At 36.0% G+C, this 26,958-nt stretch overlaps 1 protein-coding gene across 15 annotated transcripts in view; it reads right to left on the reverse strand.

Moving 5' to 3' along the window:
* Nucleotides 1-26,958, reverse strand: part of MBNL1 (muscleblind like splicing regulator 1) — a 206,159-nt gene that overhangs the window by 103,697 nt on the left and 75,504 nt on the right. For 2 of the 15 annotated variants that reach the window (XM_019439947.2, XM_019439954.2), the window contains exon 2: nucleotides 12,029-12,148. The exons of 11 other annotated variants lie outside the window; for them this stretch is intronic. In XM_019439947.2, the coding sequence (XP_019295492.1) occupies nucleotides 12,029-12,034 (6 nt within the window). In that variant the 5' untranslated portion in view covers nucleotides 12,035-12,148. Of the gene's footprint in view, nucleotides 1-8,569; nucleotides 8,776-12,028; nucleotides 12,149-24,802; nucleotides 24,937-26,958 lie in introns of those variants that run through there. 2 more of the 15 variants (XM_019439936.2, XM_053903703.1) reach the window with 2 other exon arrangements.

Below are 26,958 nucleotides of genomic sequence, written 5' to 3' on the forward strand. Positions count from 1 at the left end.
ACAAAAACAGTATCTTATAACCTAGAAAGTTCTCATGCTCCTGTAACAACTGGCTGTTACCACAAAAGAAAATGAGGAATTTCACCCAGTTGCTGTCAATGGATTCTTTGTAGTATTTCAAAAAAGTATTTTTCCCTAAAAATAATAAATAGGAAGAATGTGTTACCAATAAGCCTATGCATTCACTCATCCACTCGCTCTTTGATTTTCACCAACACTCATTTATTCAATAAATACACATTGGCTTATCCAGCTGTTTGGTGAAATACTATACTTTGTTGATACAGCAAATTCTATATTCTCTAGTGTTGAAAATACATTTTCTCCTCAGGGGAAGGTGCTTGTTTTCTGTACCTTTCCTTTCTTCCCATTACATGTGCTTTCTCTCTTGGAAAACTTTTTGGGCAACTGAAAGCAGTCTCAAAATTATAGAATAAATTTTAAATAGGACCTTGACTTTTATAATTTATGATTATCTGGGAGAAAAAGTAGAGTTTGGACTCTTCCCCACCCCTACCCTCAACCCCACTATTCTTTTAAGTAGATTAAAATTTATACAATTGTTATACTATAGAAACAAGAATTTTACTTTAGTGTTCATGAAAGCCCTACAGAAGTGTGTGATCGGTGGGCAGGATTCTGGAAAACACCTACTTTTCACAGTTAAGTTTTAAACTTGGATTTATAGTACTTTCTGGATAAATGAATTACTTCAGAAACAAGAAGAAGCAGAGTTTACAAACCATGCTGTGCTGTGCATTATCTCCATTAGATATCATTCAGTCCAGGGGGGCAGAATGGTGGGCATGGTCTGGAGGACAGAGGACACACAGAGTACGAAGGGCACTCCATGCAGACCTGTTTCAGGACACTAAACCAAGTCAAAGTCCAGCGCCTTGTCCACAGCCTTCTTACGTCATCTTTACTCTTGTAAAGCTCCTGACTCCCATCCAAAGTGCCCAGAACATTACAAACCTTAAGTAGAAACTGACCTGATTCCCTAAGAATTGGTGGATTTGAGTGATAGGTAGAAAAATGGCCCAGTTGGAGGCCTTAAAAATGAAATCTAACTTTAAAATATCTCTGAAATGGAACATTATTACTTAAAATTAAACGATAATTTTAACTCCATTTGAGGTTCTGTTACTAAAGTATCAATTCAATCAGTATTTTTTAAATAATTTACTTTCAATCTGTTACTTTTCAATCCACTGAAGGTACTTAAAAACAATTCTGGTTCTTTAATGAACCTAAAATCAAAGTTTCCTCTGAGTTGAGATGTCCTTTTTAAAGGGCTCTACTTCCTTGCAGCAACCTTATTTTTTTTTAACTTTTTTTTAAATTTTTTAATGTTTATTTATTTTTGAGACAGAGAGAGACAGAGCATGAACAGGGCAGGGGCAGAGAGAGAGGGAGACACAGAATCTGAAACAGGCTCCAGGCTCTGAGCTGTCAGCACAGAGCCTGACGCGGGGCTCGAACTCACAGACCGTGAGATCATGACCTGAGCTGAAGTCAGACGCTTAACCGACCAAGCCACCCAGGCGCCCCATTTTTAACTTTTTTTTAATGTTTATTATTTGAGAGAGAGAGAGAGAGAGAGAGAGAGAGAGAGAGAGAGAGAGAGAGAGAAAGCAAGCAGGGGAGGGGCAGAGAGAGATGTAAACAGAGGATCTGAAGCAGGCTCCGTGCTGACAGCACACAGCCCGATGTGGGGCTCAAACTCCTGAACCGTGAGACCATGGCCTGAGCTGAAATTGGACCCTGAACCAACACAGTCACCCAGGCGCCCCATGCAGCAATCTTAATATGGTACAATTAGGTAGGTACTCCTTTGTCATCTGAGAGTTTATTAAATTTTTGTTTGCAAATTTATCAACACAGTTTCAAAATTAAAATTACCATAAAAGAAAGTATAAGTGCAATTCCTCAATCCTGGACTCTAAAAGTAAAATTTGGATTACTTAAAGTCTTAAAGTCATTTTATTTAAATATTTGGTGTGGGGTCTAAAACACAGTTTACCTTAACTATTGTGATAATTGCTAGATGCGAGGTTTCCAGACAGTTAATCAAGAATGGTGACAATGATTAAACACCACTCACTTTATTTAGAACATTTTCTCTCTTATTAGCGCTGACACTGTTATTTCCAATGACAAAATTCTCCTCAGGGAGAGATTGCACGGATTTTATTTGTACCACTGCCTTTTATGTTTTTAAAAGGGTAAAACAGAACAGATTAAAACTGCCAAGAGCATATCCGGGGCAAGGCTGAGGAGAAGAAAAACTGGTATTCAAGTATCTAAGTTATTTCATGTGTACAGCACTTTATGGGGAGTTGAATTTTTGCTGGTTAATACATACTGCTTCAATAATGTCTCTAGCTTATTACCTAATCAAAACTCACATGATGAATTGCCGAAATAAACTAAAATCAGGCATCAGGAAATACCAGGAAAAGAAAATAAAAGCACCTGCCACAGTTTTTCACACACAAAAAGTATGCTAGACCCACCATATAACTCAGGGACACAAAGCCATAAAAGCAACTGGTTAGAAAGGGTTATAAGGAGTTAATATCATCCAATTCCTGGTTCTGGTGTAAATCCTTTATGGTAAAAGCAAAAGCCTGTGTGTGTGCATTTCCATCTCTACACGTGTGTGTGTGTGTGTGTGTGTGTGTGTGTGCGCGCACGCGCGCACAGAGAGCGGGAAGGGAGGGAGAACAAGAGGGAGAGGGCAAGTTTACAGACACACTGGAAAAGAAACACACAGAAAGACCCCGCTTTCTATAAAATACACGATGTATGTCAGTGTGATTTTGCCATTGTGTACTCCATTTTTTGTTTAGCTTCATATCAATGAGTACTTTGCCAAGCAAAAATGTTTTAATATGTAATGACTTAGCACTTGATTTAAGAGTCCGTTCTTGAGATACCAGGGACGGCTCCCCACTATCTTAACATTAGAGAAGCACGACTGTAGCACATGGTCTTTTTCAAATTAAGGAGACAAAAATGCTCATGGAAACATGTGGTGTGATGTTAACTCCCACTTAGGAGTTTTGTCACTTTGTTTTGTTTTATTTTGTTTTGTTTTAGGCTTCACACCAGCAAGGAGCCCACCACGGGGCTTGAACTCACAACCCTGAGATCAAGACCTGAGCTGAGATCAAGAGTCTGACACAACCTACTGAGCCACCCGGGCACCCTGCTCACTTGAGGTTTACCAAACAGCTATCTTTCAGGTGCCAGCACACAATATCCTTGTCCTTAAAGACAAGGAGCTAATGTATCTGGCCATACACTATGCAAAGTAATTGGAATTCTTATTTGGATTATCTAAAAAAACCTTTATGGCAACTTAAATTTTAACAAAAATGGTTAGGTGTAACAATAAGCATAGCTAGTTTTTTTAGTAAGTTTTGTGTTTTTAATATATACTTTGATTGAAAGATATGTTCATCTTATTATTTTAGGGAATATGCATCAAAAGAGTAGCAAAAATTTGTAACGAAAAAGCCTCAAAGTTTTACCCATCGTCCCCCACAAATATTCAGCTTTTAGAATGACACTGACTTCCCACATCATCTGCATAAACTCTTCGTTTTCTGACCATGTACTACAAATTACAACTTTACAATATGACATATTGAAAACCATATTTTGATAATTTCCTAATATAAGGTTTTATATATATCAACGATGTTATTTACAGATACATTTTTCCTCAAATCTCTGGCACCAAAGTTGAATTTTTAAAGCCAGAAACATCATTTTTAACTGCATGAGAAACCAATGTAAATGGATTCTAATAGATTTTGATTCTTTAAACTCTAGGTCCTCTGCCTGCAAAGTTTTAAAAACTTGGAATACTTTATGCCTACATCAATTAATCAGACTACACTGACAGTTTCAATTCCGCCATGTCCCTAAACCAGTCATTACAAAGACTATGTACATTCAGCTCCCTGGCCCACCCCTACATCTGCCTCAACTCTTCCCTCTGTCCCAGAGGGAGCCCCAAGGCATCCTGTTCTTCCTGCACTGTAGCCCTGCTTTCCAATCCCTTGGTTGGCCATGATACCCTTAAATGAGTTCTTCCTTTTTTCATTATCAAGCATGTATCAAGTGCCCACTGTTTCCTACACCCTATGTGAGGCACTGCCAACAACTAAGATGAACATCTCTGACTTCAAGAAGTTTGAGAATTTAGGAAGGAAAGTCCCTGGTCTTACTAGCATTCAAGGCTAACCCGTGATACTCAGCTTAGCCCAGGTTAACTCACTCTCCCCAGAATTGAGCCCCAGCTGCTGGTCTGGGTTCTGCTTCAAAAAAGAAAGAAAATAATCCCACCACATCTGCTTAACCAGGACTACTGTCATCACCTGGTTACTCTGATGCCACTCACTGACATCAACCCAGATTGAGAGTTCACCCACCTTCTGGATGGTACAACCACTCTATATTTGGGTCAATTCTGACCTTTGATGCCTTCTCCCCCTTTCTGCACTGGTCTGCCACTGGGAAAATAGCTTTGACAAGGAAAGCATATGGATTCTTGGAGAATGGAAAGTCATCTAATCACCGAGATCCTATCCATTTTTAACATTTTATGGGGTTCTGATTTTCATAAACCATGCATTTCATTTTGTGGACATGCTATTGTTTTTAAAGAAACATTTACATCTCTATCAATTATAATAAAAGTCACTTATTGGAGGTGCTCTTTAATTTCTATCACTTACTGTCTACAATAATGTGATATAATAGACACTATTATGTGATTCATACACAAAGAACCCTAGAGAGGTATGCAATTTACTTAATACCACACAGTTCCTATGAGGCAGGGCTGAAATTCTAATCCTTGGAAGACTTACTTCTAGAGTTTTCTCTAAACCACTGAACTATGCAACTTTCCCCATCAGCATACATGACATCATGATTTATGCATCATAAAAGGTATGAGTAGGTCATATGAGTAGGTATGAGAAGCAGTGTCAGAGTTCAGAGACAAGCATGAGTTTTCGCTTTGTGGTTCTTGATGCTATTGCTTATGGAAAAAGTGTATGTATTCCTGTTTCATTTGGTTTTCCCATCAGACAGACTTGGGTCTGAATCACTTTCTAGTTATAAAATCTTGGGAAAATTACATAACAACAACAATTTATTGGTTGTTTTCTACATGCTAGCCACTGTGCTAAGTGCTTGGCATACACTTTCTCATTAAATTAAATTAAATATTCATAAAAATCCTGACAAAGAGACTATATTCTTCATATTTTAGAGTGGGTAAGACTACAACTGACAAAGTAAGTAGCCTTTCCAAGGTCCAATAGCCAAGGAGTAAACAGACTGCAGTGGAAGGAGACTTAGGCAGAACCATCTTGATGGCACTATGCCATGAAAAGGTTAGGACTGAATTTGGGAACTAGCACTTACGGCCAGGTGTTACAACTAGTAAGGACCTGTGCTCATTGTCCACCAGTTCAGATGGTTCTCATTCTCTCCAAGGAAGGATAAAGAATACACAGGAAAGAGCGAACAGTGGAAATTGAGAGGTACCAGTCTTATGAGTTGAGTGACGGCAGAAATACTCAGGGATCATTATGACTGGGGTTAAGAACCTTATTTTGAGAACTGGCCTAAGACTTCAAGACTAAACTTTCAGTGAGTAAGTACTTCACATCTTTTCCAAAATAAGTGTTATAAATCTCTATTCCAAAAGTACTCCAGCTAGTTTTCAAACTGAACTTCCTAAAAAGAGCATTCAGAGTTTTCATTCTTAGTTTTGCACACATTTTACTCTCAGGTCCATCCATATTGGGCCTTAAGTCCATCTTGGGCATCATTCAAGGGGAATGGATTATAGTTACACCTCCCAAAAAATCGCATAAAGGGAGCCTGGGCATGGCCCCATTAAATGATGATAGATATTCAGTAAAGTCAGGGAGAATTTGGATTTTGAGGTAATAATTCTAAGTCAGGCAACCAGAAAGCATTTAAATTAACAAACATGTCAAATAATTCCACTTACATATAATTATTATAGCACAGAGAATGTGCACCCATTCACTTTTATGATATCACACATAAACAGATACCTTTAAAGATGCAAGCTGAGGAATTTTTCAACTTTGGAAATAGTGGAAGTCAATTAAAAATTTTCTGCTTAGAAACAGAAAATGAACTGCCACATACATACACACACACACATAGATGTAATCTTTTCAATTTTAAGAACTTAAATTTTCAGAAAACTGCCAAATTTATAGGATCACACACTGAAATAAATGGCATGCCAGAAGTTTAATAGTCCATCCGAACAAAAATATTTTAATGATTCTTGCACTGTACTTTTGAAAATCCTAATATAAGTAAGGTAAGCCACATTACACGAGGCAGAAATAAAAAGGAAATTCGAAAGGCCACAATCAGGCTACACTGCAGAAGTGAGCTCACATTTATCAGCCGTGATCAGACACACTTGATACTGAGGAAAATCACTTTAACTCCTAGACTCCATTCTTTGCTCTGCAAACACTGGCAGGCTGAAATGTAAGGCAACTTCAGTAAACAGCATTGCCTAGAGTCAAGTGCCCTGGGTTAGAATTCAGTGATTTGTATTCTGGTCTTGGCTCTAGGCTTAAAAATTGTGAATTATCAGCCTCTGTTCCCTTATCTGCAAAAGGGTCATCCTATTATTTATTCAATAGATTTTTTCTATTCAGGTAGTTGCTAAGATCTTTATGGCACCAATACTTTATATGATGTACTTTTTCTGTACATCCTAAAAAAGAAATCACTTAGGTCTTACTGTACTGAGTTCAGCTTATGTGAAGTTACTTTGTCCATTAAACATTAAATGCAGTGAATACCACTAACTCATTATGTTCCATTCAAAATATTGTAAGTATTTTTAAAGTTTTAAAGTAATTTTATAAATATTTACAATAATTTCACTCACTCTATCTTAATGTTTAATATTTAATGATAATATTTTATTTATTATTAAATATTATAAATACTATTTTATTTATTAAACATTATAAATAACATTTTATGTATTAATAATTTAATATTTAATATAATCTATAATACAATTTATAACATAATATATAATGATAATTAAGTACATACATTGTTTCAATTCTTGTCCTAGAAGATTATAAGAATTCTAAATAAATAGAAAAAGGAAAATGTACTTCAGAAGCCAACCTGAGAATAATGCAACCTCCCGGCTTGAGACTGTGCCTTATATTTTCAAAAACTATAAACTCATTATAAATGTTAAGAATTAAAGCATTACAATTGTCCTCTTCTGTTTTTACACATGAAATCAATTACCCGATTTAATGCACTAGAAAGACTTCCATTCACTTATACTTTTGAGGTCTCGAGGAAATAAAACTGGGTTATTTTCAAGTGTAAATAAAATACTTTGTTGAACATCTTTTAGTTTAAAAAAAACAAGCATTCTAAATAAGCACTATCAAAGAGAAACCTTGCTTCATTTTGTATGGCTATTAGTAAATACTCTTTTTCATTTTTAAAACCTCAGTTACACATTCAGTTATTGAGATGAAGGAGTTTCAATGTGACAGCTAATAGCCTTGATTCCAACTACAGGGCATCAATTAACAGATTGAGTCCACATTGAAAAGAAAACAAAGGACAAAAAAGAGATGAATGAAAAGTAAGGCCACTGAGGATCTCATACTAGAAGAGCTGTCTTAATATCACTTCACAGATTACTGCTTACGAATGGAGGCAGGGCAAAGAATAAAAGTTGTAAATAATGCTGAAGAGATAGGTGACTGTGCTGTTCACGCCAAGATGCTGCTGATCTCTCTCTCCCTCTCCCCCTCGCCCCCGCTTCATCCAGGTTATTTACACCCATATGGAGTGATTTTTTTTCCCAAAAATTAGGGGCGGGGAATGATTCCCCTTTAAAAAACTGAAAATCAAGCCCTAAAAGAAGAGGAAATGCTCCATTTAGAATGCTAAGCAGTAATGTTTGACAAAGGACAATATTGTACCCTTGAAGTACCATGATCTGAACACCTCTTCCCATTCCTTTTGAATTAATTACGGCTTTAGAAATTTGAGTGTAAATAAATTAAGGAAATAGTAATTTAATATTTCTAGTTTTAAACATTAACAGAAGTAAACAAAATACAGGCATTTAGAAACAAATAACTTCTACTTTATTTTTTACTGTTTTAACTGTTTTAATTCTCAAGATTTCTCTTACTGAATACACAATGTAGACTGTGAAAGAGAAAAGAGTGCTTCATAGATTCCAATTCAAAGAATGGAAAAAACATTTTTTTAATCTATTCAATGCCAAGTTTAATATAAATAAAATAGATTAGAAATGCTATCATACCAAATTCCCAAAAGAGGCATTTTAATACGTAGTTACCCAACCGAAGACTCATATTCTGGCTCTATCATCAAGCACAGAGTTCCCCAAGGATATTCTTTAGCTATTTAGTCTACATTAAATCCATGGCTGTAGGTTTTCAGCTTCTAGAACAGCTTCCTAGAGAAATCAGAATCTTACCTTTACATATCTTCTGCAGACGTTTCTTGGTGCTTTGAAAAGTCCTGAGGTCTATGTCAAACGGCCATTCTCTTGCTCCCAGGGTCTTAGGGGCTTGGAGAAATCCCAACACCTGCTGCTACCACTGAGTGTCGATGCTAGAAAAGCTTCAGGGTTTTGACAGCAGGATCACTGAGCCACAGCCAAAGCTTGGGAAGCCTTAACAACTGAAAGCAAGTGTAGAGGGCAATGTGGTACCCAGCACGGGCTCAATTGTAGCAGCAGGGGAAGGAATACTCCCGCCCTCACAAGGGTATAGAGGCAGCCATCAGGGAACCCAGGCTCTGTCGATGGACAGGGCGGAGGAAGTGGAGACATGACCACACAGCACAAGACCCTGGGGGAACGGAACAACTAGCACAGAGCTCAGGTAGCGCTTGAAAAGAATCACCAAAATTCCCCGACAGAACACAAGAAGCAATGGCGAAATGCAACAAAATACATGGAGACAGGCCATTCTAGCATCCCATAAGAGAGCCAAAAACACAGTTGAGGGGGAGATATGGAGCTCTAGTCTAGAAAGAAAAGTAAGGAAGACATATTACAGTATGCCTACTGTGTTTGAGCTTAACAATCTAGTAAGTGACATAAAATTCCTAAATCCTATCGTTCTAACATTCATATTAAGAAAACTCACAAATACAAAAAATCACAGGGTGCTAATCCACAAGGCAGCAGAAATTAAAAGGCAAAGCTGTCCATTATCAGAGGACAAAATGTAACCGAAGTTTAAACTGAACTTGATTTTAACTTGAGAAATAAAATTGCTTTTTAAATAAGAACAACAAATGTTTTATCAAATATACCACCTCCTATCCTGATGAGATGAGGAAGGCTGAAGGAGGAATTCAATGAGATGAGAGAAAAAGAATATGAAGAAAAAGAAGTGGACACAGAGTGTTCAGAAATTAAAAGAAGAAGGCACAGAAGAAGAGGGAGGAAGAAAAGAGGAGGAAGACAGGAAAGTGTGATTAATGTGCTAGGTGTTAATGCATGGTCACATAAACCGCTCGCTAAGACTCCCCAGAAGCTGGACTTGATAATGTTCTGTTTTCCAGAGAGCTCCTTCTAGCTTGTTAACCACTTTTCACAGCTCTTCAATGATTTGCAAGCCCTCAGGAGCTCATGCAAAGGAGCCCGCTGAATATTAAATATCAAAAAGGTACAAGAGACAGACCCTAAGACAATTCTGCTTCGAGGAGCTGGATAAAATCAAGTAAGGAATGAAATATAAACTCTGACAGGACTTTAATAATTCCTAATATGTGTCAAAATAAAAATAATCGGGTTAATTTAGGAACTATCATTTTTTCAAGACTAGAAACAAATTAACCATGGGTGCCGTTTTATGCTTGTTTCAGAAATAAATAAGAAGAAAATCTGCTGCTTGATGGCGGTTACATGTATGCAATTCTTGACTTCACATATTGACTTACCTATGTTTTTAAATTCAAGTTAGCCAAAATATTAATAATAATCTTTTACCTGGGTATCAAGTAGCTGAAATCATGCTGTTTTAGGAAAGGCTGATTTCCATGCCTCACCATATAGATATAGACATATAGTTAATAACACACACAATAAAAGCAGCTCTTGTTGGGCAAATTTACTTACATCCCTTACATCACTAAGGGTCCACCACTTTTATAAAATGAAATAATCCTTAGGCTACATAATACTAAGTACTGCCCAGGCAGCTAGTACTTTAAATTTGACAGAATTGAGAATTTATGACGGAAAAGGATGGAGAATCTGAATTTCCCCTTAAAAATATTTTTTATTGTATCAACAGTGCCTCTAAGTTCAGATGTTGGTGTGAACTAAAACTTAATATTTTAAAACATAATATTTTCAGTATGATAGCTTTGGATAAGGAAAGACTGAGTGAGCCATAATGGTGGAAACCAAAGGGAAGTGGACTTTAAAAAAAATGTATAGTCTGACTTTGAACAAATATAAAACATCAATTACAGTTTGTTTTTCTGACCTATGTTGTCAACCCCACTCATGAAAATCAGTTTCAACAATCTAGCCAACAATAACTAAAACAAAAAAATGTGAACGAGTAAATGTTGCCAAATGCAAAATGGCAACATGGATTCATTTGCAAAACTCTTTAGATTACATGGTATGTCAGGATTATTTTCAGTGGAAATAGAAAAATCAGTACTAGCCATTTAAAAATATACATTCTATTGCTACTGAAGTATCTTACTAAAGTAATAAGATCAAATCATCTAAACCTGTGTTTTCCCTGCTGTTAAGCATCAGAAGGTGAGAAATTTTTGACAAATGTGCTCACAATTGTATCCCTGTACCTAGTTAGCCTGGAAACACAGCAGGTGCTCAATAACGATTCATTGGCTGAATGGTGGTACCACATGTGAAAAGGCACTAATCAAAAATGTGGCAGGAGGAGGGCACTTAGGAGGACTGTGATCAAGAAAATTTCTTAATAAACAGTTATCTTCCTACATGGCTTGTCAGAGCCTTTATAATGCTACTATAAATTCCTAAACTTAACTGTCTACTTTTTTTTAATGGAAAACCTATTAAACATAGATTAACTATTCTAGGAAAATTTGGCCTTCACCTTTGGAAAACTTCTTTCTATATCTTCCAATTGTTTAATGAAAGACATAGGTAAACTATTAATTGGCATATATTCATATGTGTTCTAAATTATAAGATGGAAGAGAAATATATGTATTTTAAGTCATGTAGTAGCTTTTGGCAAAATGGGAAAAGAAAATTTTAGAGTGAGAAAAAGTGAGATACCTCACTCAAATTATTCACTTTACTAACAGAGAAACTTACTCAAAGAAACTACCTTGTATTGGTACATGGATACATTAGCAATGTTAAAGACTAATCTTGTGCAACTATCTGACTAATATAGCCAATAGCTTACTAATTTGCTTACATAATTATCTTGAATTGAAAAGAATATTCCTGGCAAGAATTATGCATACTAATTTCTTAAGTTAAAATTCTATAGTCTACTGCTGTTAAAAAAGGAAGTGCTCCTTTAGAATTGAAAGGAGGAAAACTTGCTTTCACATACTAAAAAGTCATTTTTTTTTAAGTCACTGTGGGTCAAGAGAAAAACAAGAGCAAAAATAAAATAGTGGAAATTACACTGGAAACCATGTTCCATGTACAGAGGTATCTAACAAACCTCAGGATTAGTATCTTCAAGTAGTAAAGCTGGGAACAAATAAGAACTTCATTTATGGAATGGATATAAGGTCACAGATCAGGTCACCAGTGGTAGAACTATGATTCCCTTCTAAAACAACATTCTGGTGTTCAGATTATTCGAGGCCACTTTCCAATGGGCGCCATGTCAGTCCTCGAGAGATCAGCCCTTCCCAAAAGAGATCTTTGCGAACTGGCTCCCCATTTGCCTTATTCACTCACCAGCATCCATTAGCCAACTCCATGCTTTATCTTCAATAGATAAGATACGGCTTCTTCTCGCCATGGTGCCATGAAAAGGATCCAGAAGGTTCCCCTTAAACAACATTTCCTGAGTGACTGCTGCAGCACCAAGAGTAAAGGATATGCCAGGTCAGCCACTTTTCCTTCCCAGCAGTATTAGCAGCAGCAGCAGCAGCAGAAGCAGGAGCAGACCATTTAGACCCAGCTCCTTGCAGGATGCTAGCCAAAGCACTCTTGTTTACTCTACACCTAGACAGAGTTTGCCCGTATGTTTGCACCTTTCCCAGAGTGTCAAAACAGGTGTTTTCCTGTGATCATGCTTAAAAATCTGCTCCCCAAACAAGGTGATAAATACACTGTTACTATGAAATTCTAAGTTTCTAATTCTATGGAAAACATGTTCTTAAAGGTTTACTTTATTATGAGGAAGCCTTGATGAATCCTTTTAAGAATTCATTCACCCTCCTCGCTCCTAATAAGCAAGTGGATTGCCCTAAAATTTCCTGTTAATGAAAGAAAGGATGTTACTATATAAAATAAATGCCATCATGCAATTTTGGTCATTTCTTTCCTAATGTTCTATCTGCCTTCCTGGCATAGAATCGCTTTTTGCAAACGCTATGTTTTCATAATCTTTACAACCCTCCCAACAGATGGGGAAATATCGGGTCTTATGCTCTTTATTTTACAGAAGGAACAATGACTTCTCTTTGCTTCTATATTTCATTCCCATTTGGATGTTACTGATGAGTTGTTTTTCCTACCAGTACTGTTCAACTTAACGAGTGGCTAGAATACGGCTGCACAACAGTCAAGCAGACAACATCATTAACAAAGCATTTACTTTACTAAACTGATTTATCCAGAGCCAAAATCCTATAGATAGAAAAAGCACCTAGAGATCTTTAAAAAATTTAAATAGCTCAACCAAGGATAAGTGTAAAACAGATGATTATTTTCTTAGTAAGTAAATGCTATTTACTTACTAAGTAAATAATACTTATAAAGTATTATCATAAAGTATAAAAGTAAAGTAAAAATACTTTGCTTACTAAGTAAATGCTATTTACGTATTAAGAAAATAATCATCAATTAAAGAGTCATAAATACGAGAATACAGAAGCATTGTTCTCTGCACAGTAGAGAGTACAAATTCTCAGTGGCAAAAGTGAAACCCTACATTCACAGGATCTTAGTATATGTTTCTTGTCATATTACTACTTCACGTGTTCACCTTATCCTCAAAGCAATAGCAGGAACAATCACTAACACTCACTGAATGCTCCAGGAGTGCCAGGCACTGTTCTTAGTGCTTTACAAGAGTTATCCCATTTAACCTTCCAAACCACTACAGATCAGATGTAATCACCACCCCATTTTGCAAATGAGGAAAGGGAAGCTCAGCCAGGTGCCATCACATGTTCGAAGTCACAGAGCTCACAACTGACTTGAACCCAGGGTCGCCCAGTTCCAGAAGTGGGGCCCTTAAACAGTTTGCTAAAATCCAACATTCATTTTTGTTTTCACAGTTTTTTCTGTACTGCAAATGTACCTTTAATACGATAGACACTAGAACATGTTTACACAAAATTATAATTTGATAATAGTTAACATGCATGATGGTAGATATTATGGGCCATGAAAATTCCATTAAGTCCTTGACCTGTATTATTAGGTTCACAACACCCCAAAGAGGCAGATATGCTCCCATTTAGCAGGGTACTCTGGAAGATTTAGGGACGTAGAGTGCTAAGGAAGTTGCCAAACTCATATGACTACTATGGAACAAATGTCAACTCTGGATCCAGGGAAGGCAGCTCCTGAAGTTGTGGTTTCCCCCTTATACCTACCCTCCACTGCCTCTCAAAAGCTGATGTCATGTTATCCTTAAAGAAGGGGAGTAAGAAACGTCAGGGCTGGCCAGAACCCTGGTGGGAGGACGTTTGGCTATTTCTGTCTCTTCTGAAAAACTTAATAATGCATCAAGTACGTCAGCTCATATGATACACAAGTCCACATTCACTTCTCTTAATGGTGTTTACTAACTTAAGGAATTAAATGCAACCTGCGATTCTCACATTTTAATAAAAGTCAAGGACAGGGGCACTTGGGTAGCTCAGTTAGTCGGGTGTCCAACTTCAGCTCAGGTCATGATCTCACAGTTCATGAGTTCAAGCCCCGGGTCAGGCTCTGGGCTGACAGCTCAGAGCCTGGAGCCTGCTTAAGATTCTGTGTCTCCCTCTCTCTCTGCTCCTCTCCCACTTTCTCTCTCTCTCTCTCTCTCTCTCTCTCTCTCTCTATCAAAAATGAACAAACATCTAAATTTTTTTTTAAAAAAAAAAGGAGAGGACAAATTCAGTTTTCACATTTTTTCCCAAGTATATCTTATCTTCAGAAGCACTAACAGGGCAGTAACATTATCATCATCACAGTACTGGTCATCGTGTTTGGGGGATTACCATTGCTGGCAGCCATACTTCTATTTTATTCGCATCATTTAATTATACATTTAATTGTATGCAGGACCAAGACAATAATTGTGAGATCAGAGGAAGCTTCAGAAATCTGAGGATCATCCCTTGAGATATGGGCTGAACCAACCTTGGACCAAGGTACTTCCTTGAATATTCAGCAGCTGAAATGACCGTCTTTGAATGAGCTCTTGAGGACACAAAGCCATCTGGGTAATCGCAGACAGCTCAAATCGAGCACCTACAGTCGCAAATATAAGACTGCGAAACCAATGGAGAATATGGAAACCAATCTCTCTCTTTAATTTGGCAGCAGGCCCAACCCTCTGGACAAAGTTTGGCTAGCTTCAGCTTTTTCAGTTTTAACCTAATATAAATTAGCACAAGAAACTATGAAAACTTCAGAGAGAAAATACAGTTATGGTGAAGTCATATACCCTCTGTCAGAATTTAGCCATAAGCTGTAAGAAATATAGCCATTTGGTGGCATTTAGCAAGAAGAAATTTAGGTGCCCATGTGGCACAGCCTGAGGTGATACATTAGAGTCTATTTACTCTCGATTATTTTTGAAATCAAAAGTTTCCAAAGAAGGAAGGTAACAATTCTTTACCCAATTTCTAGACAATTATCTCCTCTGCAGAGTTCCTTGAGTGGTGGCATTATACATCGTACCCACATAAGCTTGATTCACTCTTTGGCTGACAACAAGATTTAAATTTATCTGTCTTCAATGTTAACACTAAATTAACACAAAAGTTATTCAAAAATTCTAAAAAAAAAACAACACATTCTGACATCTTTTGGATGAGGAAAACAAAGTAACCTCATAGGCTTTTACATAAGACAGATCATAACAAATGATTTCTATGACCTTGGCACTACTAAGTGATAGACTAGGAAGATCATGACTCATTTATGCAGTCATCCAGATATCTATATATCTTCCAAATATCTATATATCTCTATCTAAAAATATATATTCAAATATCTATATATAGATATTTCTAGATATCTAGATACAGAAAAAATACAGATATATATCTACATATAGAGATATACAGATATTTAATATTAAATATTTAGATATTTAATAGATTAGATATTTAATATTAAATATCTGTATATCTCTATCTCTAGATACATAGATACAGATACATAGATATTTGAATATATATATTTTTTGACTGTTTAAGTTATCTACTGCAGCAACAATTATTATTTCTTGCTGATGTTAATGACAGTGCAATTAAAAACAGAGAAATATAAGTTTGGGTCATTTTAAGACTTTACTTTAGAAAGATATCAAACAACAGAAGTCATATCTGTAGATGAATACATTAGCAGCTTTTTATTCATCAGCTTTTACTGGGTATACTCTCTTTTATTTAATTCCTTGAACTTGGCTTTATCTGGAAAGAAAGGGATTGATAAGCACCAACTCTAGGCCACACTTTGATCAAAACAGGTAAGGCTGCAGTGAGTTCCCCAGGTTGTCCTGAAAGTAAACAACACACTATTACCAATTCTTAACTAACACGAAGTCAGCCAAATATAAAATGGTGACCTAAAAGTGAAAAGCTCTAATTGTGCATTACAAACCCCTGAGTCATTCTGTCCTCACAACTTTATGCTTTAAATAAACCTAAATGCTAGCTAAAGAAAATCTACAAGCAACTCAGTGTGACTTAGTGTTTCCAAACCAGGAAAAGGAAGGACTTTCAGTGTTCGAGATAACATTTGTTTCCTTTAGTCTGGAAAATAAACATTTCCTATGCAGGTTATGCCCAGGGACTGTGTGTGTGTGTGTGTGTGTGTGTGTGTGTGTGTGTGTGTGTGTGTGTGTCAGTGTGCGTGTGTGTGTGTGTGTGTGTGTGTGTATCAGTATGTGTGGGTAAAGACAGAAAGGGGAGAGAAAGAGAGGACGAGGAGAGAGAAACAGGAAGATTTTTTAGTAGTATTTGGTGTTCAGACAATACCAAATTTTGTCCTGGAGTTAGAATTTATCTCAGCAAGTTATGTGCACATGAGCTATGAAAGAACTGGAATTTGTCATAAAATCAACAGGAAATGCTTTCCTGATTATATATCACATTTCTATTAATTCAATAACACAGGATGACATATTACATATAGTTACATAAAATAACAGAAGTCTTGGGTCTCTAAATTTGATTAATTTATCTTTATTTCAATATACATTAAGCCATTTTCTACATTTCAATAATACTAGTGTATCTTTCCTAATAGAGGAATAAGCAGATTTTGTCCTGATATCGTGCTTATATAACACTAGAGAGATCTACTTTAATACATTTATGCAGTTCATTGTTTACTGGAGTTAGTAAGCAATGGCCAAGAGAAATAATTCATTTACATTTGTCAAGTATGAATACATATGTAACCTATCAAATAACAGCTTAAGTTGTCAAGGGCATGAGTAAGAGCCTCTCCTGCACCGGTCCAACTTCTCATGTGTTCGCTGGAAATGCATCATACAAGCCTGTGTTCCATGCCTTGGGGACAAGATTATAAATTAAAAGAACAAAACGCCACCTCCGTGTTAGGTATATGAGTATGTCTACTAGTTTGGTTAATCCTCATTGCACAACTTTAAGGCAGGCATATTATTGTTCCCATCTGACAGATGAGAACACTCAGAGCAGTTGGAAAATGTGCCCAGCCAAATCTGTTCCACAAATGCCCCTGCTACCTGGGTAGAAACTAGGGACTAATGGGATTACACACACACACACACACACACACACACACACACACACACACACACACACACACTTGTGAAGTTTACTTTCTTGTTTTCTGTTATAAGGATTGTTATATATTTTTTAAGATACATAGTGAGTTGCAATTTATATTTTTTGAGTATTTCCAGAAATAATTCTTAAAATACTCGGGAGACTGCTACTCCTTCAGTAGTCAGATAAGGAAATGTGTAAGTGAGAATTATGTCAAGCCAAATAGCACACGTATTTTAAAATGTCCAGGATGCTTTCATTTTATCCAACCCCTGAAAAGAGTAGGACATGAAGTGTGTTTTCAAAGAAATACATTTTCTTTATGCGCATTTGGCATTGCTGGCTGACCTCAGCCAAGGCAAATAGGCTAAGAAGTAAACATCATTCTTTTACTACTTTTACAGGGTTCTCTCAGTTACCAACAGAAAATGGTCCCCGTTTTTATTTTTATTTGTTCGTATAAACTTTATATTGCATGATGAAATGTGACCAGTATTTTTCCTTTTTTAGGCTCCGTTTCACTCCTAAATTAGCTCCTATCTGTCTCTTCGCACTAGCACTTCCAGTTCTGCATTCCTGTTTAAAATATTTCTTCCCCCTCTCTCCACCTTTTTTTTTTCCCTTCCAGAAATGACTAATCTTCCTGTTATTCTACTCTTGTCAGTTTTTCCCCTGGTATTCTTTTCATGTTGCGTAACATTTACTTTTCAACAACTCCTTTTAGAATTTTACTACTGTATCCTTGATGCTAGCCTTCCGTTTTCAACAGATTAAAACAGTCAATATTTAGATATTAGTCTACTTTTTCGGGTCAGCTTTTGTGCTATACAGATTAAGCTATCTCCTCACGCCAAAAATGCAACTCTTCTTTCAATCGACATAATATAAATGCCCATTTGTTGATCTTCAAAGCTAAATTCAGTCTAATCCTCAGTTACCAGACATCACAATTAAAGGGCTTAGCTTTTTGTCTCCTTTCAAATTTCCTGATAAGTGCTAGCAAAGCAAACGTAATGCCACTTCTCTTAAAATTCTCTTGCTTCCCAGCACTTCTCCATAACATCATAAAACATGTTAGCATAGACTTACAAGCAGAATGTAAAGTTTTCCCAGCTACTGATTTTCAATTGCAAAAATTATTTTAATTACATGCCCAGAATTTGACTTCTACCCTAATTTTAAACAATCATAACAACTATATAGCTATATACTATCTGAACAGAAGTAGAGTTTTTATCTCAGAGAAAACCTCTGAGAAGCGTTTTAAAATTACAATGATTATTTAATATACCCAAAGTTTATAAGCTAATATGGCATGCCTAACAAAATATTAATCATAACCTCAGATTTACATAATCCACTTTTTGGTGAATCCAATATTATATTATCTCATAGTCATAGGATCCCATAGAGAGAGCAGTACCTTACTACTCCTATTTACACTGGCTATTCACACAAGAAAATGTTCACAAGGGTCTTCAGAATTGTACATTCCCTAAAATCCAAAAACATCTTTAAAAACCTGACAAAACAGACTTCAATTACAGGAGATAAATACATCCCTAAAATGTCACCTTCACTTTCTTAAAATAAAAGTCAAATAAAGTTCAAGTATATTTGCTTAAGTTAAAATAGCAGAAGAGCTTCCCATTTACTTTCAGTTTTTTTTTTTTTTTTTGGTGGGGGGGGGAATCCCCATCATTCCCTCTTCTTACTTTTTCAAATAACAAAAATTAAAATTTCCTGGCTTGTCGCATACAATGCCCTATATGGAGACATGTCATTTTTCTTTGGGTCAGCACCAACAACTTAACTTTAAACCTCTTTATTATCCCTATTTTGGACTCTACGCCCAGGAACTCTAAAGTCAGTTAAAGCATTCTTGGTTCATATTTATAATATAGGACATCAAATATTATAGTAACCAAAATCAGATTCATATACATATTTTTCTTAATCACATCACATTATACATGGAAAATAAATCCAAACTATATAACTCTATGAAAAAGGCAGGGCTTGTGTCCATATGCCCAGCGACTCGCACAGTGCTTACCTGTCTTCCCCCCAAAAAAACATGCTCAATAAGTATCTTCTAAGTGGATAAATTCAATCATATAGAGGTATATTATGGTAAACACAAAAGGAAGGAGAAGAGACTTCCTGTCACCACAAGGGAAGGAATATTCTCAAAATGTAATAATCAACAAAAGAGGATTAAGAGAAATAACTCAAAGAATATCCCCAAGGGAAATTTTATCAAAATTTGTTAGAATACTTTGAATGTATCTATATTTGGGTCATGTATTAAGAAATTATATTCTGGAATAGATAAATAAAACTCATGCATTTTTCTCCACCTTTCTAATATAAACTATATGATGAAGGTGCCAATTAGTTACCAAAAAAAGTTCTCTATAGAAAAATTACAGGTAATGAATGCAGCAGGAATGATAGAATGAAAAAGGTCATCATTTGGCAATCCCTAAAAGAAATCATGAAGCTATGCAATAAGGAACAATGAGATGAAACACTAATCCAAGTCTGATAAAGAACTTTATAGGATTGGCCTAGGCTGGCCTGAACTTATCGACAGATTTTAGCATCATTAAATGTGAGTACAACAGAAATTATGCCCCTTTGGTGAGATGCAACTGAAAGTACACAGCACCATCCAGGAGGCATTCACACCAAATAATAAATAGCATTACAACTGAACTCAATGATAGCTTTAATTTCTAGTCTCCAGAAAACCAGGGAGATGGAAGAACATGGTCAACAATACACAGGGAAACAACTAGCTACATTCAGAATCTCAAATCTTCTTCAGGACAGTGACTAAAGTCTTCAACAGATAAAGGCATGGGAAGAAAAAAGGAGCAGAAACTATCACAGACTAAAAGAATCTCAAAAGACCTCACTTCCAAATGGAATGTGTAAATCTTGTTTAGATGCTCACCTGGTCACTCCACCTGTAAAAATAGATCTTGCTCTGACAACAGGGGGAAATTAAACATAACGTGGGTACTAAGTAATACAATGAAATTATTGTCAGTTTTGATAGATTTGGAAACAGCATTATATTTAAAAGAAGTTCTAATCTGTCACAGACAGATGCATACTAAAGAATTTATAGGTAAACTAATAGGATGTCCGAATTTGTTTTAAAATACATCAGGGATAAAAGGTATGTGTGAGGTAAGAAACAAAACAAAATGGGCAAAATGTTGACTGATGCACATATGGATACATGCATACAAAATGCTGATTCATACATACATAGAGGTTGCTACAATATTTTCTCTAATTTTTGTATATGTTTGAAAATTGCCATAATAATTTTTAAAAGCTAAACAAAACAAAACTAAAACAAAACAAAACCACACCACAAACAGAAAGCAAAAGAGAAACAGTTACTACCTGGAAGAATAACTGAACTTCGTATTATATTTTTGAACCAAAGTCACAAAACCTACTTGACAAGCTAGACTTTGCTTCTAACCATCTGATCTGGCTGACCTAACAATTCATTTATATCTGTGAACATAAATATCTATATCTGTAACAGAAACACAACTGACTTAAACCTACTTACAAAAATCATCTATATCTGAAAATAAATTATAAACTTAAAACACCTAAAAACATAGATACCATTATTAAAATGCTTTCTTGTTCACCTTCATTCCCCATGTATATGTATTACCTCTTCAACCAAGTAATAAGGTCTTTATGAGCAAAGTCCGTCTTATTTCTTCAGTCAACAATGAGTGAACATGTGTTCTAGTTGGTGTACTACATATCCAGTATTTCACTAAACGGTAAGAACACAAAGTGGTAAGTCACAAGCCATGTGCTCAAATTGAGAGAGGGAGAGAGGTACATAATTACAATTCTTCTGCCGAAGACAGACAGAGATGAATGGGGCATACCACAGACACAAGGAGACAGGACAATAACATGGCCAGGGCTGGGGTGAGGATAAGGTTATATGGAAAAAGTACACAAAACTATTTTAGGGGAGGAAAAAAATTCTAAGCCAAAAGACAGAAAGGACAAAAGACATTAGGTTGGAATAGCAAAAGAGGAAGTGTTTTGCAATAGGGCACTATCACTAATACTCACTGTTACAGGCATTGGGCCTCAATCAATAACCCAGTGGACTCAACAAAATGCTAAGTATTTAGTATGGGATCAATAAATATCTATTAGTTAAGGTACAGAGAGACAAGTTCAGGTAGTATTACTGGAGTGCTCATATCATGGAGTGCCTGTGCCTCAGGCATTTTGCTAGTATACTGAGATAAATGTATTTCTCATTCAACCTCACATCAATCCCGAGGTAGGTACTATTATTATCCCTAACATAGACATCAGGACACTGGGACACGGAAGGCCTAAGTAACTTGCTCAGTCACTCAGTTAGCAAGTGGTATGCTGAGAAATGTTCTGAGTGTCGCAAAAAATGTGGGGAAAAATATTTGGAAATAAAATTCTACATGGTCAAATGATTTAAAGAAGAAGAGATGACACTAAAACAGCGGGTGCTGCTAAGTGCCTAAGTGGCTCTCTGGAGAGGGAAGGACCCTGAGTTGTCAATTTCCATGGTGTAAATACTCCTACCATGGCCAATTTCAAGATGCCAACATGACATCACTTAACCTGGAGTTGGAAAGAAGTCTTATGTGAGCCAGCTCCTGCATACCACTGGCCATAGCCTTCAATAAGCTATTCAGATAGAGAAATAACAGCCTGATTATATGGTCAAGAAGATAACAGGAAAATCAAAGAAAAGGTACACCTGCTATCTCTGATTACAAGACTCTGTACTTGAGTAATAGCCAATTTGTATGTGCAATTCATGAACACCTAAGGAATATAATATAACGTATGAAAGGCAATGAGGACAAACTAATTCATCGAGATTCCACAAGGAAACATACGTTTTCTAGGAGTGAAGAGTTGACATTTAAAAAAGTATTCTTTCTATGTGATTAATGAACTGTGATTAGTAAGTGATTTCCTGCTAAACTATTCCTCCCTCAGGTAACACATAAGAGGATTTATTTCAAACTGGAAAAGTTAAAAATGAAAATACAGTTGAAGGAAATTACTTGATGTGGGTCAGCAACAGACACTGCGACTAAAAAAAGGGAGATTACTTTTGCATACCCTGTGTTTTATAGACTTCCTGCCATATACAAGGCGTTGAATGATACTGATCAGAAGGAAGGAGAGGAAAAAAAAGCCAATAATAAAACTGGATTTATATATATGTATGTCTTATTTATATTTAAAGAATATGCAGGGTTGGCTGGGAGGCTCAGTTGGTTCAGCATCTGACTTTGGCTCAGGTCATGATCTTGTGGTTCATGAGTTCAAGTCCAGCATCGGGCTCTGTGTTGACACATCAGAGCCTGGAGCCTGCTTTGGATTCTGCTGCCCCTCCCCACTTGTGCACGCTCTCTCTCTCTCTCTCTCTCTCTCTCTCTGTCACACACACACACACAAACATTAAAAAAAATTAAAGAATATGCAGATATATGTATATAAAATGGAGTTCAAATGATTAATATGTGTATATTTACACCATTGCTTTAAAAAAATTCCTTTGAGTTACTCATTTAACAATAGCATGGAATGAATAAGCATAGTTAGATGAATTTTATATGTGCATAAAAGAGAGTTAGAATTATTAATATTACCATATTGATCCTATCTCATTAAGTCCCTTTACCATTTAACAACAGTGTCTGATAAATAAATATATCTAGATAAAATCTTAATGAAATATTAAATCTATTTTTCACATAGAATGCAAATATAATGCTGAGGAGAAGCAAGTAGTGATCAGCAAAGCAAAAAAAGCCAAATTATATACAAATTTCTTGAGAGGTCTAGCAACCTTAAACCAGATGCCTCCATTTTTGGCATGTGGGAAGTCTGTTGCTGACCTGTTGCTGACTCTGGCTCTAAGGAACCTGCAGCCTATCCATTAGTTAACAGAATCCTGGCTTAAACAGACTCCAAAGAAAAAAAAATGCAATTCATTAGCACCGTGGATGCTATTTAATACATATGCAAAACAAATGCAAAAGATGCTTCTGAGCCTTGTTAGAGTCTGTATACTTTGTCTCCTGATGTTCTTGTCTCAACAGTAAGTCCCAGACATCTTTTATTGGGTCAATTTAACTATTGATTTTTTACTCATAATGCTTACCAATGGCAGAAAAATACCACTTTTTCAGTCTAGTGCCATAGGGGAGAAAAATTCACAGAATACATATTCAAAAATGAAAAAATCAATCAACAACACTGTTTTCTAGTACATAAAATATTTTGACCAACCAATATTGTTACTTAACTAAACTGACATTTTTTCCAGTCCAGTTATCAGACTTAGATGAGAGTCCAGATGTATATTTTTATCTTTTTGATATCACAATTAGTTGAGAAGTGAAAATCCAAGTAAAATAATTCTAGTGTTCTGTACACAATGCTATTTTTCATTTCCTTGAATGAAAGAGGACTTTTAAAGAGGTGACTGTGTCAACTTGTGATGAAATGTATGGTCTAATTTATAACTGTAACATCTGTTAATTAGTTTAATAGTTTCTTTGTAAAGTTTGGAAGTAAGGTTAAGAAGGTTATGGCATAAATTAGGAGCTAAGATTTCAACTGGTATTCCACATTTTGTTCCATTTTCATAATAGTAAAGCAATATAATATTTATTGGAAGTCTACCACATGTTAGACCTATGGGCAGGCACCAAAGATTCATAGATGACCAAGGCACAACCTCTGCTTTTTAAAAGCTTCCAGACAGGGAACACAGCAGTTAAAACTAACTACAATGGTCTATGCCAGGAGTATGGTAGAATTCTAATGTGCGTCTACGGTCACTGCATTTTCATGCAGTAAAATAACCTTGTAACTAATGTATGAGTTTTCATATTTCTATATAATAGTAATATTACCTAACTTATTAGAAGCATATGAGTGACTAGGCTTTGGGTTAGTGATTAAAAGACTGCCTTAGGTGAAAAGTGATCTGTCCAGATTAAACAAACAACAAAGCAAAACAAAAAAGTCAAGAGAAAACAAATATCACTATCTCTTCCAGTTAGTTTCCAAGTGGATCTGAAAATAACATTTTGAAATTAACATGTTTTGAAGTTAACATGTTACTAACTAGCTATACAAATAGGAAGCCTAACCTGAAAAAATAGATACGCAGTTACTGATGTAATACTCCTTGCAATTTGCACGATGAAGAATGGCATACCCGGCTCAATTTGCTATTTCCGGAACATTTTAATTATTTCCCAACTTGCAAGATTAGAAAATCAGACTAGCCTCATAATCATCAGCAAACAAAATAAATGCTGCACGAAGGTCTTCTCTAAATTCCTCTCTTTTGAGCAACGTATGAAGAGGCTCCCTGTTCCAGACAGTAAGTACTGCTTCATGCCAAGGGGAGAAACTCTATACAGCTCGTATCTCTTTAAGATTATTTTCAAGACCTTACCTTTTCTGAAAACACTCTGCAGAAAAGCATGCCAAATCTAAAATAATGGATCAGCAGAATTTATTCTCAAAGTAGATGACATTTACAAAATCGTGAAGCTCCTTGAAGAGGGCCAATAAGTCTCAAGGAGTAATATATCTTAATGTTCAAGTGGAGATTGAAGCATTTGTTAACAGCTACATAATTACTCCACTCTAACCCTTAATGAGCCTAAAGTACTAAATTTTTAATCCCCCCTGATGACCCTCTTCGCAGTGGATAAATATAGGTTTCTTCTCAAACATTTAATTGCTAGGACTATTGATATCAACACATAATCCAAATCATTTTTGACCCTCTAGAACTTTTCATTTCTTTCTAAAACAGCTTATATCATACAGCTCCTAAAATAACTACTGGAGGGGAAAAGTAATGAGCAGGTTAACAAGAGGCAGGGCGTAGGCATTGATACTTTTCAGAAGCAAAGATGGTCTTTTCTGCTTCAGATTGAAGATCTACAATACTGTAAAGTTTTCAACACTTGGAAGACAAAACTTCTTTTTTCTTCTAAAATTAGTGTCGAAATTTAAGTGCAACAGAGATACAGAGATCTCCCTATAAAAATCTTTGCTACTATTAGTTCCATAATATAACAACTATTATAGTTGCTACAGTTGCAGTCTGGTTCCCAGGAAATTCCTCTCACAATAAGCATGAACACTAATCAAGATTCCTCTCAATATTCTCAATAGAGTTAAAAAAAAAGAAGGAAAGAAAGAAAGAAAGAAAGAAAGAGAAAGAAAGAAAGAAAGAAAAAGAAAGGAAGGAAGGAAGGAAGGAAAGGAAGGAAGAAGAAAAGGAAGGAAGGAAGGAAGGAAGGAAGGAAGGAAGGAAAAGAAAGAAAGAAAGAAAAAGAAAGAAAAGAAAAGAAAAAAGAAAGAAAGAAAGAAAAGACTGATAATGTTGCTATCCTGGTAATACCACTTCTCCTGTGCAACTTTTGAAGGGTAAATATTCTACATAAACTTGACACTTTCCTAACAAAGCACTTTACTAACAGAGAGCTAATATTGTTAGAAAAATAACTGTATTGTGCCACTGCACCAACCAATTATCATTCTCCATTAGGGACATGGGCTGTATATACAGCCATGTTTCAGGAAGCCTGAGCAGTTCCCTATGTTCTGCATGTACAAGATAACATACAAAACATGGCATGAGGGCAAATAAAGGCCTGTTTCAGAAATTTACAAGAGAACACAAACAATCCACTATAATGCCAGAGCAACTTAACTGTCTGAGTCCCACCATAAATGAAGGATTCCTTACAGAAACAGTGTATATGTTGCTATCCAACAAACGTCCCATTCCAAGAAAAAAAAAATTCTCTAAAGTTGAATTTAAAAGCACATAAAGTCTGCTCAAAATTATTGGTCATGGTCAGGAAGAAACATTGCTTTCAATTCATGAAACCCTTAACAAATGCCAAGGCTATACCGAACACCATACATACAGAGGTGATTAATGTAAGCTTCCCATGCCTAAGGAGCTTATAAGCTAGTGGGGAAAAAAAGAAACATGAACAAATGAACTGTAAAATCAGGTACAATGTGATTCATTCTATGATATGTAGAATGCTAGGGAAAAGTAGAGAAGAAGAGTTAGTCGTTTCATAGAGTATGTCTCTTTTGATAATTACTGTACAATGAGAGCCTCTTAGAAGTAAGAGCACAGAGGAAGAATTAAATTCACCTGTCAACTGCAACCACAGGTTGGGTACAGATGCAAGAGGTTAGCAAACAAACAAAAAGCGTCTGGAAGAATCCACTGGCTATTGTAGAATTTAAAACATAGAGTATTATATATGTTACTATAATTTTAAACCATGTCCTGTATATCCTTTTATTAGTTTTAGAACAAACTTGGGTATATACATACATACTTTTTTTTTTCAAGATCCTGCTATTAAACAGCAAACACGGTAAACCTTTAATGACACCAGTCATCAAGGCATCAGAATAGTCAAGAAAGTAATCCACCTTAATAGCAGTAAAAAGCAGTGACCTGACCTGAATAGCAGTTTTCATCAATCAGGTGTGTCAGTAAGGCCATTTGAGAGAAATGGAAGACAAGATATTCCAGTTTTTGCTCTGACCTATTGACTAGTCATATTTAAA

The sequence above is a fragment of the Panthera pardus genome, unplaced genomic scaffold (assembly GCF_024362965.1).
Source record: "Panthera pardus isolate Hobbes unplaced genomic scaffold, ASM2436296v1 HiC_scaffold_16, whole genome shotgun sequence".
NCBI classification, from domain to species: Eukaryota; Metazoa; Chordata; class Mammalia; order Carnivora; family Felidae; genus Panthera; species Panthera pardus.